Below are 14,929 nucleotides of genomic sequence, written 5' to 3'. Positions count from 1 at the left end.
CCATTTGGCCTCCCATGGCTCATCCTCATCATCCCACTCTGCTCCTGCCACGTGGATATCCTTGACATTGCTTAGACAAATCAGCCACACCTGGAATCAGAGGCTGTGTATTTGCTTCCCCTCCTCCTGGAATAGTATATACTATTAGTATAATTAGTTAGTATACTATTAGTTAGTATATAATAGTATATACTATTAGCAAGGCATGCACCCCAGATTCTTCACCAGTCACCTTCTTAGTGAGATTTTCCCTGATCTCAATCCTTAAAATTGCACCCTCCACCACCATCTCTTATCTTCCTCGTTGTCTACCCAGACTGTAAAAGAAACTATGTGCAATTAGGTATTTTATTGTTTTGTTCATTGCCGTATCTCTAATCTCTAGAAAAAACTGCTTCATACTTTATGAATATTTGTTGAATGGTTAAATGAAATAATTGCTTTCAACATGGTGAAAACATTGAATTATTGTGTTACTTACTTCCCGTCAGCGATGTTAACGGTTCTGAAGAGGGGATAGTCTTCAGGGGCAGGTTTTCCAGTGTGGTCTTCAAACAGGAAAACAGGTGATCTCCCAACCTCAACACCGACTTGCTGAATACCATGCTCATTATATATAGATAAAAGGAAAGACTGAATTCCTTTTTTGGGTTTTATTGTAAATAATATTGAAAAATCTTCTGGAAAAGTTCCTCCTGAGAAGAGAAGGCCAAAGGCTCAGAAATGTCAAATTCCCAAATTATTCCTGGATCACCCTAATTTTTTAACTTCTTAGGTGGCCTTAATGAGTCATGTTGATTAGAAGGGGCACATGCACCCCAATGTTTATAGCAGTGCCATCAACAATAGCCAAATTATTAAAAGAGCCCAAATGTCCATAGACTGGTCAATGAATAAGAAGTGGTGCGCGCTCTCTCTCTCTCTCTCTCTCTCTCTCTCTCTCTCTATATATATATATATATATGTATATATATATATATATACATATATATATATATATACATACACAACAGGATATTACTTAGAGATACAGAAGAATGAATCTTGTCATTTGCAACAACACGGATCAAGCTAGAATGTGTTATGCTAAGTGAAATAAGTCAAACACAGAAAGAAAAATATCCTATAATTTCACTCATATGTGGAATTTGAGAAACATAACAGATGAACATAGGGGAAGGGAAGGAGAAACAAGATAAAAACAGTGCGGCAAACCATAAGAGACTCAAACACAAAGAACAAACTGAGGGCTGCTAGAGGGAGGTGGGGAGGATGGGTTAAATGGGTGATGGGCATTGAGGAGGGCACTTGTTGGGAAGAGCACTGGGTGTTACATGGAAGTGATGAATCCTGGGATCTACTATGGAGACCAAGACTGTATACTGTGTGCTAAGTAACTTGAATATAAATAAATTTTAAAAAACAAGTCATGTAAATTCAAATAGTAATAACAACACAGATTAAAAAACAAATGGGAAAGGGACGATAATAAGCTTTCTCTGAAATAATTGTCCAAGCTATATTCAAATTTTAAACCTGCTCATTTAAAGCACAATGACTATGTAGAATTCAACTCAAAGTTAGGAAACAATATCAATCATTTTTCCAGGACAATATTAAATGCACAATAAGAACTTTTAAAATAAAAAAATACCACTTTGATCTAAGATTTGTATTTTCAGCCTTCTCTAATCTGTGGCCATATACCCTCTCTTTAAAGAGGCATCGCAAGGACACAATATATGAAGGTATTTTTTTGTCATCCATTAAAAGCTAAAGAGTTTCTCATCAGTTTTTCCTATCACACAAAAGGCAATTTCACCAATAAAAAGCTTATAGCATTATAAATCTGAACTATCAGATACTTGGTTAATTTGATTCTAAATTCAAGAGGGCAAACTGTCTTTTTTTTTTTCTTTTCCCTCTTACCACTATACTCTAAATATCCAGCATGGGGCCAGATCTACCTAAGTGCTTAGTAAGTATTTATTAAGTAAACACATCAGTTAAATGACTATCACAAATATTTCTCAGATAGTTAAGCAATGGCTGCTTGTATATGTTTTATAAAAACATTGCATGTTAAATTTTGCATTTTACTCTTCAAAAATACTTTTACATATATATCTTATTTGAGCCTCTATCTACCCTGGAATAGAAGTAAAACAGGCATTATAATTCAAAGGATGAGATTATTTCAGTTAAAAAGTATTCTGTGTGCAAAACTTGTGTATATGTGCGTGTGTAATCAGTGATATCTAGGACAACACCAGGAGCTTCCATATTCAATCCATTCATTCTAAATTCTATTCTACACGGTAGTATAAAATAATAAAAATACTCTGAATATGACTGCCACGGATTCAAATTCAAAAGATTATAGGACACCAGCAATTCTAAAACTTTATTGGAATAGGAGAAATGTTTGTGTATAAAGGTATCTTACATCAATTCACCAAAACACTATTTATAATCCTCAAATATTAAAATAGCCTGTAATGGTTGGGACAGGCTAAATAACATATAAAACATCTGCATATGCAGTGTTTGTAGACACTTAAAGTAGTAGGAGACATTTTACGAAATTGGAATTATTTAAAATGTGGAAATTAAATAAGAGTATGTCACAGAGAAAGCAGTCAATTAATGTTAGGTATTTGGTTCTATAATATCTACTTATATCTGTATGTATTTCTATATCTTTATCCATACATATCTATATCTACATAGATAAATAGGTATCTCCAAACTAAAAAGTATTTATTTAAAATTATTAATTTTATTTTTAAAAATAATTTACCAAACAACTTTGCCATATCACAAGTAGGTCATAAAAGCTTTGCTATCACATCAAAAATTATTTAAATATAGATATAGTTTTGTTTCATTAGGTGTCATAAAGACATCCAATTTTATTTGTATATAAATCAACAGAAGAAAGATAATCATATAAATAAAATAGAAAAGTAATAAAAAATTAATTAATAAAACATGTTTTACCTGCTTATACTATAAATAAAAATCTAGGTAGGTAATCAGCCTGCTATTGAAGAAGCTCTATGGCCAACTTTTTCTTCAAATAAGTAGCTCAGAATGTTGAGAATCACAGGAATTCTTTCCCTAAATGTACCTCAATTTTTCAAATATCTCCTACATTGAAAAAAAAAGATGCTAAAATATTATGAGCTAGGGGAAAACAATTATTTGTTTTCCATTTTTGCAAAACCATCATGAATTAATGTCTACATAGAGACATTTAGGGAAAAAAGAATTCCAGGAAAGAATATATTCATAGAAGATTAAATAAGTTATAACAAATTATAATTAATGATCCAATTTGTACAGAACGACTTTTGAAATTGTCATGTGCTAACCACTAATGAGTAAAATCTTTCAATTATATAAGTATTTCCCAATTAAAAAAATTTAATGTTTATTTTATTTTAGAGACAGAGAGAGACAGAGCATGAGTGGGGGAGGGGTAGAGAGAGACACACACAGAATAGGAAGCAGGCTCCAGGCTCTGAGCTGTCAGCACAGAGCCCAACGTGGGCTCTTGACAACCACAAGATCATGACCTAAGTGGAAGTCGGACGCTCAACTGACTGAGCCACCCAGGCACCCCAAAGTATTTCCCAATTTCAAATTAGGCAATAAGATTATAATTATAATCTTTATGCTATGACATTTGAAAAAGAGAATTTAGCTACCTAAAAAATCATGACTTGATGTCAAAATGTTCAGTCTAACCTAGGCACCCCACCTTAGTTTCTTCCCTATAAAACACTAAGCAAAACTGTCCATAACTGACTAAATGTATCAGAGAGAATTCATTATGATATTACTTCAACAACAGGAATGCAACCACTTACTATGTGAAATTTTATCTCAAATAACAGTGATCAGTATACATGATAAAATAAAATGTGAAAATTTTCAACTTAAATAATTTATGTTTTGAAATGTATAAGTGTAAAGTAAAAGCATCCACTCTGTTGAATGACTGCTGTTAAAGAAAAAATACTATTACTACTTTTGATATGCATGTAAACATAAAATCATACATATATAATAATCATAATTCACACTGAATATATCAAATTCAATACTGATTCTTAAAATGGGCTTTTAATATCAATAGATAGTGCATGCATAAATAAATTTTATATAGAAAAGTCACAAAATTTCATTATTTGATTTTAATTTTCTCAAATTGTGGTTAATATATTTCCATGTGTCATATGTCTCCCTTTAACTAAAATACCTTTTTGATGCAGCTTGGTGGTCAGCAGGATTTTGAAAATGAGGAGGGAAGGCCATTTTTGCATAGTGAGAAAGCTCACTTAATCTAAAAGAGACAGAGACTGTCTCTCAGCTTCACATCATTCACTGGTTCTGTGATTATATTGAAATACTTTACATTTCTAACACCTAATCCATTACTTGGGCTTAAATAGTCTTCTCTCCAGATAGATATGAAGATAAAGATCAATATACACAAAGTTTCTTGTATAGCATCTGTCCCACAGCAGGTGTTCTAGAGAAGGCAGATAGAACTTGTAAATTATAGCTTCTATTCAGGTCACATGTACAGTGTTCTCAGACAGTTAAATTAAAGGTCTCAAATAAGGACTTTAGAGGGCATGTACCTTAATTAAACAGAATTTTGCAGTGACCATCTGATAACCCTTCAACCCCACCCCAATATTGAACTTTCCAATACTACTACTTACTTTTTTCATTAGAAAAGAAGTCGCTATTATGTCTTCCCATAATGGAAGAAAGAGTATTTCAAATAATTTTTCAAAGATCTTTTTTACTCATTTGATAAAGAATAATATTCATTGTTTGGATGTTTTTAACTATGAAAATGTCACTCATCATTTTTATTAATTGCCGTTTCGCATTGTTTGACAGGAAGCTTTACCCAAATGGAAGATTAAGTTTAAATTCACTTGCGTGGGACGGGCGGATGAGGTCTCTATCAGAGGAGTCTCTTCTTATATGAAATAACTGCTTTGAGAATTATGTGCCTAAGCCACAATATTGTGAGAAGGGGGGAAAAAAAAACCTTCAGTATAAATGAATATTGTTAACTCTCATGAAAGGAGAGCCCAGAGGCATACGTTATATTCTTTTCCACGGATAACAGAAATGATTGGATTAATCAAACTAACTACCAATTTGGAAGGCACAAAAACTGACCCTGAAGTGATGAACCAAAATATAAAAAATTAAAAATTAACTTTTTGAGTATTTCTAAAGCTTTTCCATTAATGTATTTTTCCCTGTTTTTTTCTCTTGACAATTCCCATCCCTATCCTATTTCTGCATTGGAGTGCAGATAAATAGAAAAGCAACATTATTTTTACATTTGCAGCTTTTAAATTTGATTTTTAACACACTTTTATGGATTTAATAACTATTTTAGTTTTTAATTCCAAAGTCAGAAAATTGTGCATTGACATTCTTTGTATTTGCGGATTGTTGCTTTTGTCCATCACAAAGGATTGCAAAACAAGAAATATTTGGGAAAGATCAATGAATTAATCAAAATAAATGTGTTTGCAAAAATACTTTAAAATGTCCATCCATGAAAAATATATTGTTTTGTAGTTAGTCCCTTGATTTCTAATTTTTCTATTATTAGAAAATAGTTTTTTTGTGAAAATAGATAATTCAAATCCCTTCAGGTAGGGACAGTGGAGAGGATTATATGAAGAATTTAAATGATAAATTATTTTGGGGTGCCTGGGTGGCTCAGTCAGTTGAGCATCTGAATTCAGCTCAGGTCATGATCTCGCAGTTCGTGGGTTTGAGCCCCATGTCGGGCTCTGTGCTGACAGCTTGGAGCCTGAAGCCTGCTTCAGGTTCTGTGTCTCCCTCTCTCCGCCCCTCCCATGTTCATGTGCGCTTTCTTTGCTCTCTGTCTCTCAAACATAAATAAACATTAAAAAAAATAAACAATAACTTATTTCTGAGAGGATTCCAAAGCACTAAAAAGAAACACTTGATAGTATAGTGAATATTGGCTTTGGCAACAGACAAGACCTGGATTAAATCAAGACCCCTCGTAATATGGACAAGTCCAAGAACCTGAGTGAAATTCTATTTCCTCTTCCATCAAATAAGGATGGGAACACTCAATTCAGTACAGTTGTAAGAAAAAAATAACTGATGTGTGCAACAGCAGACTTGTAACAAGTTACTGTTTTGACTATGTGACACTCAGAAATTGTCAGTTCATCACTCAACTCCCTTTCCCTACATTATCATGATTGCAGATAATTAGTGTTATCAGGTTAATCAATATTTTCATGGAAAGAAATAATATTCACCAGGTATTTTTCAATACCATTACAAAAACTTTCCAGGTAAAGGTTTACAAACTCTCTAAACCCAGATCTCCTTATAACTGTGACATGGGGCTTTTACTCTATTTAAGAGAAGAACAGATCCCAAAATAATACTGAATAATCTGTTTTATAATATATTCTAAAGAAGTATTTCTTTCAACAGAAACTTAAGTTAATTTCATAAAGACACTCACTAAGTATGTCTAAATCCACATGCCCATTCAAGCCACATGGGTAGTCATTATGGGTAAAACTGCCAGGTTATCCAGTGAATAAATTCTATAGGATTATATGCAAAAATGAGCTAGATATAATGTTGTTTTCAATTTTTATCATCTGGAAATAAAATGATAAATTATTAAATTTTCAAATAAACATATCTTCTGTGATTGTGTTGAATTAAAACTGGCAATTATTAAATCATCAGTTATTTCCATTAAGTCACCTTAGTGACCACAACCTATTCAGTGTCCTATATAGGAAAGAATTATATCTGCCCCAATAATTGTGCATTATACAGCATGATAAAAAGACACAAAATAATTAGCAAAGTAGTGACAGTTCTAGTAATAAAGTGAACATACCTGAAAATAATTGTTTTGTTGGAGCACTGAGCTGTGCTTGCTTTGAAACTCTGTAAGCAGTATCCGAACCTTTTGAATTCTTTCTGTTTGTGCAAAAGCCCGTTGTTTTTGATATTCCCTCTGGAGAATTGTGAAAATCTAGAGCTTTTAGTACATCGACTGGAGCAGCTGAAAAATAAATTAAAGGCAAAAAAAATTGAACAAATATCTAGCATAAAAATGAGTATTTTTAAAAGAGAAAACTGTTTATTATTCTACTCTCAAATCTGTCACTTAACACATCTCCCTGTTATCTGGGTAGGAGACTGAGAAGTGGGGCAGCAGGTAAAATATAAACTAAAAAATTCTCAGTACAAAATATCTCAAATCAAGAATATATTTGTGGAAAAGCAAACAGAAGATATTCATATTTTGGGGGGGATAAGCAGATTTAGAATTGAATATATAAAATATTTGTTACCTGGTATATATTATGTACTTAATATATAATAGAATATATGTAAATTTACAATCTGATGCATCTCCATTACAATTTATAAAGTCTTTAATCATTCTAAGTAATTTCACTATCTGGAGTTAAAGCGAAGGCCAGCATCTGGACATATTCCATTAATTTCTAATAGATTTACTATTCAACTATTTATAAGCTACATAAAGGTGATTTTCAAGGTTCAAATTTACAATGAACATTATACATAATGATTGCAAAATGTGCAGTTACTAAGCCATATTGTACACACAAAGTTAAAAGTTGTTAAAAAGAATAGGTAACAAAACATGCCTATATTCTATTGACTTTTTGTCTTTATTCAAAAATAAAAATATTCAGAGAAGGCTATGTGTTGGCCAATGTATTACTGAGCATGTCTGAGACATAAGTCCTTACTGCAAGTATATAGGTTCTAGTTCAGAAGTAAAAGAGATCACTTCTACCAATAGAAGTGAACCAATATTATTGATTTGAAAAGTTTTGATGTCAGTTAAAAAAACAAAACAAAACAAAACAGAATTGCTATCAAATTTCAAAATATGCTGGGATTTATAAATATACTGTTTCTGGAAGGACTTAATGAGAATGGGAATGGGACTGATTTTAGAATCAGAAAATATCATCACAATTCATCACGATCCAGAAAGAGTGACCTGTAATGGGGTGTTGTTCTTTGAAAATTATGATTTCAGAATGCCTGGGTGGCTGAGTCAGTTAAGCAACCAACTCTTGATTTTGGATCAGGTCATGATCTCACAGTTTGTGGTTTCGAGTCCCATGTCAGGCTCTGCAATGACAGCACAGAGCCAGCTTAGGATTCTCTCTCTCTCTCTCTCTCTCTCTCTCTCTCTCTCTGCCCCTCCCCCATTTGTGCATGGGCATACTCTCTCTCTCTCTCTCAAAATAAATAAACTTTAGGAAACTCTAAAAAATAAAATTATTATTTTTAACTATTTTTTTTTATAATAACCACCAGTTCATTACAGAATACATGAATGAATGAATGAGTGCTTGTGAGCACTGTATACTTGGTCATTTCCTTAGTTAATTAAATTTTAGGGGCATTTACTTCCATATGTACAAATATACATGGATGAAGGTTTATATAATTTTCCTTTTAGAGTATAACAAGTGTAATTTCCTTTAACAATACTCTGTATACCTATTTTATCAAGCCTCTGAATGAAAGTCAACATAATATCCAGTATAGTACACATTCTTCCAAATTATTAAAAACGAAGAGAAAAACATTCTCTTTATGGAAATCAGACAATTCAAAGGGATCATCAACTCTACCAAATATGACACTCTCTAGTTTAGCCTTGGAATACTTAAAAGAATAACAGCATTCAAGAACATTTTTGTTGTAGTCCTGCTTGTGATGGTCAATTATTTTAGGCCCATGGGGATACTGGACGTTCTTAACTTTCTTTTCTCTTATCATAAAGTAAAAAAGAAAGTTATAATATTTTTAAATTTTTAATAATTTCTATTTTTTGAGGGAGGGAGCATGCAAGTGGGAGATGGGGCAGAGGGACAGGAAGAGAGAATCTTAAACAGGCCCCATGCTCAGCACAGACCCTGATGCAGGGCTTGATCCCACAACCTTGGGATCATGATCTGAGCTGAAACCAAGAGTTGAGACTCTTTAACAATTGAGCCACCCAGGCTCCCAAGAAAGTAGTAATTTTTAATAGCTTTCATGTCTAGAAAGCCTAATATGTGCCAGTCACTAAGCTAAGCTCTTTACAGACTTTTCAGAGCATATGTTCTTATCCCTACTGTGCAGATGAAGGAATTGAGAGCCAGAAAGCAAACTAAGGATACTCCTGAGATCTGGGCAAACATCAAATCTAGGCTCTTTCCACTTCACCACCTTCATTGCTCTACCCCATAAACAAAAACTCTGTAAAAGAAAGTTAAAACATAAATATAAATACTACAATTATCTTGAGACAGTTAATTGATTCCTGATGTTTATATTTGCTTTAAATTAAACACAATTTATGTTTCAGGGTCTAAATTCCTCTTAAAGAGACTATTTATAAAATTCATAGCATCTTATCTGCTTATTGTGTCTTATCTTCTTGCTCTGAGGCCATTAGCAAAAGTACATCTGAATAGGGTAAAGACTCAAGGACAGACATGAACACAGCTATGAAGGCTGTAATTCTATGAAGAAAATGATGCAGTCCCATGGTCATGGTCCCAACTGCTCATAGGCAAATAATAACTAAAATAAACTGCACATGCCTCCTCTCCAAAATATCTTTCCACAGGATGATCTTTTCCAAGAGTACAGATTTTGTCACACGTGCTTCTTCCTACTTTGAAATAGTATGATAAAAACACATTCCCTCTACAGGATTCAAAATAAGAGCTCTATTTTTAAAGCCTCACAAAATTCTTTATAGAGATGCATTATATGAAATAATTCATTCTTCAAAAATCAATTAAAAATAGGGACAAGTAAAAACCTAGATTTCAACTAGGTTTTTTTTATTTTTCTAAAAAGGCATATCAAGGGGCACCTGGGTGGCTCAATTGGTCAAGCGTCCCACTTTGGCTCAGGTCATGATCTCAAGGTTAGTAGGCTCAGTACAGAGCCCACTTAGGATCTTCTGTCTCACTCTCTGCTCCTTTCCCCCATAACTAAACATTTTAAACAATAAAATAAAGATAAAAAAGGCATATCAAGTTACAAAAAATGTAAAACCTGGTTAATCAAGTTTTAAAGTTTTTCCCTTCAAACAAACTAAATAATAAATTAAGCCACTTTGAAATCTGCCTGCTATTTGATTTCATAATCATAGCATTTAACAAATTCTCATAATAAGAATTCCATGGTTTTATACATACACACATACACATATACATATACACACACAGCGAAATGCTTCTTCATATTTTATTAACTGAATTGCAATTGTTTAAAGATTAAAAGCAGTAATTTGTTATAGCTTAACTTGATATATGTAAAAAAGCAAAATTTCCATTTTCAAAGCAATTCTTAAATGCCCTTTATATTGGAATTGTTTTCTTGTTGCCAATAGCCGATGCCATAGATCATGATTAGAATTTCAGATGTGCCCAATCAGCACAATATTTTGTTAAACAATGTTTTTCCTGCCTTTTATTGTATAGTGTTGCAGTCTATTGAATGGGAGCATAAGATATCAGAGCCTAGTGCATTACTACAATAGCCATTTAACTGGTTTCCATGTCTTTTCTAATCATTCTACATACCACAACTTGAGCAAGTTTCCAAAACACCAGGCTTTATGTCACTCTGCTGCTTAAATTCCTTCAGTGAACCCAGTAACTTCTGTATGGTATGCACAGAACTTGCATATAAAATCCTGAAGATCTGAACACATCCAGTTGTCCTGCCTGTACCACCCCTAGTGTGGTATGCACCTCCATCATTTGTTTTTTTGTTTTTTTTCATTGTCATTTCCCCTAACTCCTTCCTCATTCAGCACTGTAGTTATACTGAACTCAGACTGGCCAGAACCCTTCATCTTCTTTCTCCTACCTCTGGGCCCTTGAACCCCATTTCCCCCGTCTGAAACACTTAGCTTCACTTCACCTGAGGAATACATAGGATATAAGTGATGTGTAATCTGCTCCAGAAAGCATTTCCTGTCTCCCAAAACTCATTTAGATATATGCTTACCTCTATTACAGCACTTTTCACCCTTGGTTTTAATTTTTGCCTATACTTAATTTTTTTTTTTTTTACTAAAACTAGAAAAGAACAGATATGTATACACACACATACACACACGTACATGAGCTCTATAAAATACTGGCTGAGTGTGAAACATGATAATGTGAAAATACATAGAAGCAACTTTCTCTGAAGTCTACAGGGCTCTCTTGTCTTGAAACAAAAAATTTGAGGGCCTACTATGTCTTTTTTATTATGTTCTGCTGATCTCTTAAACATCCCGACTCATTCATTGATTAGTCTGTCCCAAGTCTTTAATCCTTTCCCTCTGTTGCCTTCAGTGTCCACATGGATTACTGATGTAAAGGCTCACAATGCTTTGATTGTTTCATCTCTAATTAATTCCTCCTCTAAACTTCACACACTCCCATGACCAGTAAGGAGTAGATGACAGCAATACATAGTGTTGAAGAACTGGGATTGCTCTGAATCCCACCCCTGGCACTTAGCATATGTGTGATTTGGACTCAGTATTTAACTGCTTTGTCCTCAGTTTCTATATCCGTAAAATGAAAATAATAAAAATATTTACCTAAGTTTGTGAGCTGGCATTTGTGACAATGCCTTAGCACAGTGGCAGGAAAAATTATGCCTGTGGGATAAGACCTTTCTGACTATTTTTGTAAAGGTACATGACATAAGAATGTTTTTTTTTACATGGCTAAAAAAATTAAAAGAAGCATAATTTTGTGGCACAGGGGAATTATACGAAATTTAAATTTCAGCATCTACAAATAAGAATTTTATAATACTATAGCTACACCCAATCACTTATATGTTGCCCATAGCTGCTTTTGCCCTACAAGAGTTGTATAGCTGTGATAGAGACTGTATAGCTAACAGTAGCTGAAATATCTGCCATGTGGTCCTTTTAAGCTGAGTCCTAAAGGATGGGTAAAAGTTTATAAGCCAAAAGGAGGGTGACAGAAATATCAGATATGCAACACAGATACAAGACAGCATAGAGTACAAGGAAATGAAAGTAATCATAGTTGCCTGACAAGACATCAGCACTGAATAAATTTAAATGTCCAAATTCTCCCTGGGTGTATCATGGCTGCTGAGGACCTCTTGAGAAAAATCAGATATCCACCATGGATATTAAGAGCTACAATCTCCAAAGGAAACATCCACACTAACTCCTGTCTACTTCTCCTACCCCAAATGTTATGGTCCAGCTGAAATAAACTTCTCTTAGTTTCTAGAATATATTGTGCTCCCTTTCTGGGGATTTATTTTTTCAATCCTTCCTAAATTGGCTAAAGATAATTGTTTTTCAACCCTACTGTGACTAGAATTTCCTAGAGAACTTTTAAAACATAAGAATGCCTAGGTACTACATAAGAACTTATAACTAGAATGACTAGGTGAAGCAGGAGGCAGGGAGGGCAGGCATTAATGTTTTAAAAGTTTCCCAGATTAATCTAATGGGTAGCCAGGATTAAAGCCAGGTGGACTGAGACCTAATCAACCTTTTGATCTCCACCTAATCACTACTTCCTTCAGGAAATCATTACTTATCTCTCCCAGGCTAGGTTATATGACCCACTCACATGATCTCAAGTACCCTATACTCCCCTTGGATAACTCCACACTCTATTTTGTTTGCTTGCTTAATTATCTCATTTTCACTCAGGCACAGGGTATGTCTAAACTCCCTGTTACAAACTCATACCACCTAATTTCCCTCTCTCTCTCTGCTAAACTTATAATTTATTGTTTGATGTCTGCCTCCCCTAATAGATTATAAACCCTCTGACAGCAAACATCAGCACTATAGATGTTCACTATAGTATTCATAAATAACATAGCAGCTGACACATAGTAAGTAATCAATAAAAGTACATTTAATGAATGAATGAATAAATGAATGACTGAGCAGCTACATCCTGCCTTAGAGCTAAAGTTTCTTTCTCACCAGTCTGAGAAGGAACATGAAGAGGGTTGGAAATGGCCTTTACAAACAGCACCTTGAAGTGCTTTCCAAATCAGATTGTTTCCATTTGATTCAAGTGTGGCAAGAACACAGTTCTCAAGTGGCCTTTGTAAAGTAGGTGCTTTCCCGCTTCGAGGGAGTCACTTACCTTACCTTGTACCTCACATCACAGGCCACATATGAGACATATTATAGGATAAATAAAAATAAAACAAAACACAGAAAGAGTTATAAACCATCTCCCATCCAGTCATGGAATGCTTTGCTGCTTTAGATAAATATCAAAACACCAGGAGTGCTACTGTGTTTATGTGGTGGTGGAATGCAGGGTCAACAAAAGAAAAAGTCAGAGTCAAGTGACTATTATTATAATTTAACTATTACCAATACACTTCTCTACATCAAAATCACAAGAGCTCTTAATAAAGAGTCTAAAAGGTAGGATATGACAGGTGAATAGGCAACAGTTAATAACTTAGCTTCTAAGGCAGGAACTGCCCAACTTCTAATCCAAGTTTTTCCAACATCTAGTTCAATGTCTGGTCCAAGCATTTATTATCCCTGTGACTTTGGGTAACATACTTATGCCTCTAAGACTTAATTTCTCCAATTTAGCCTCATTTTGAGAATTAAATAGGATAAAGTATTTTAATCTCTGATGATAAGGTCTAACACATAGTAAGTCCTAAATAAAAATAGTATCTGAGTAAGAGCCAAGATGGCAGAACAGCATGGAAGATTTTTGTGTCTCGCATCCATGAAATACAGCCAGACCAACACTAAACCATCCTATACACCTAGAACACTGATTGGAGGATTAACACAACAATCTGCACAACCTGAACCACAGAATTCAGCAGGTACGTGGCATGGAGAGGTGACTTGGGGCAAGAGAAGCCGGCAGAGGGCAGGGACCCACTTTTGTAGGTGGAGAGAGGACGGAGACTGGCGGGGGGAGGAATAGAATACGAGAAAAGCACCCCTTCCCAAAAGCAGCTGGAGAGAAAGTAGAAAATTGGAAACAGCCGCAGGGACTAAACTACAAAGGGAGAAAGGAGAAAGGAGAGGGTTTAAATTCCACTAAGATAGTAAACAAGGGGAGTGGAAACTCTGCAACTCCACAGCTCGATACCTGGTGGTGCTCTGGTGGGAAGGGCGAATCCCCAGGAACAGAGTGGGGTCCAGGAGGTTCTTGGGCCACATGGGGAAAAGAGGTTCCACTGTTGGAAGGACTTTTGGTAGAGACTGTTGAAGCCACCTGGTCCCAGCAGACCCCAGAAAATGGCCACATTCGCTGGTGCTGGAAACAAGGTCATTAAGGGGGAAGCCTGGTGCCAGATGTGTGTTGTGATTTTCCATAATCCCTGAAAAGCTGCTGCTACACTATCTCACGAACTTTTTCTGGGGAGGGCTGGCACCTGGCCACAGTCTTGGGGCACTGGCAGCAGCAGGGTCCCACAAGCATTCCTGGGTGCAGCCGACATTCGGCCATTGCTCGGTGAGACCCTCCCACAGAGGGGCGGAACGAGTCAAAGCCACAGTCCTTCAGAATTAAGGGGCCAGGGAAAACAGCCGCATCTGAGACAAAACTAGAGAGAGAGGTACTGCCTGGGGCTTTGTCACAGACAGTGAAGAAGAGGGGAGTGGATGAAAGCTGAAGACAGAGGACCGGTGCATGATTGCTGATCCGGGAGAACAGACTGGGTAGCTGGCTGGCACCATTTTCACCACTTCCGCGCATGTGCATATGCACCTACGAGCCCCACAACAATCCACCGCAGTAGGCTAGCAGCGCCATCTAGTGGAGAATGGAGCCGTTACACTGAGCCCCAC

General features: G+C 35.3%; 1 protein-coding gene across 10 annotated transcripts in view; it reads right to left on the bottom strand.

The window, feature by feature from the left end:
- Nucleotides 1–14,929, bottom strand: part of COL11A1 (collagen type XI alpha 1 chain) — a 218,684-nt gene that overhangs the window by 183,260 nt on the left and 20,495 nt on the right. For all 10 annotated transcript variants that reach the window (XM_053891773.1, XM_053891770.1, XM_053891789.1 and 7 more), the window contains 2 exons: nucleotides 6,941–7,108; nucleotides 482–695 (listed from right to left, as the gene is read on the bottom strand). In XM_053891773.1, the coding sequence (XP_053747748.1) occupies nucleotides 482–695; nucleotides 6,941–7,108 (382 nt within the window). The remainder of the gene's footprint in view (nucleotides 1–481; nucleotides 696–6,940; nucleotides 7,109–14,929) is intronic.

The sequence above is a fragment of the Panthera pardus genome, unplaced genomic scaffold (genome assembly GCF_024362965.1).
Source record: "Panthera pardus isolate Hobbes unplaced genomic scaffold, ASM2436296v1 HiC_scaffold_11, whole genome shotgun sequence".
NCBI classification, from domain to species: Eukaryota; Metazoa; Chordata; class Mammalia; order Carnivora; family Felidae; genus Panthera; species Panthera pardus.
Note: the sequence above shows the minus strand (reverse complement) of the source record. Positions and strands in the feature narration are given on the sequence as shown.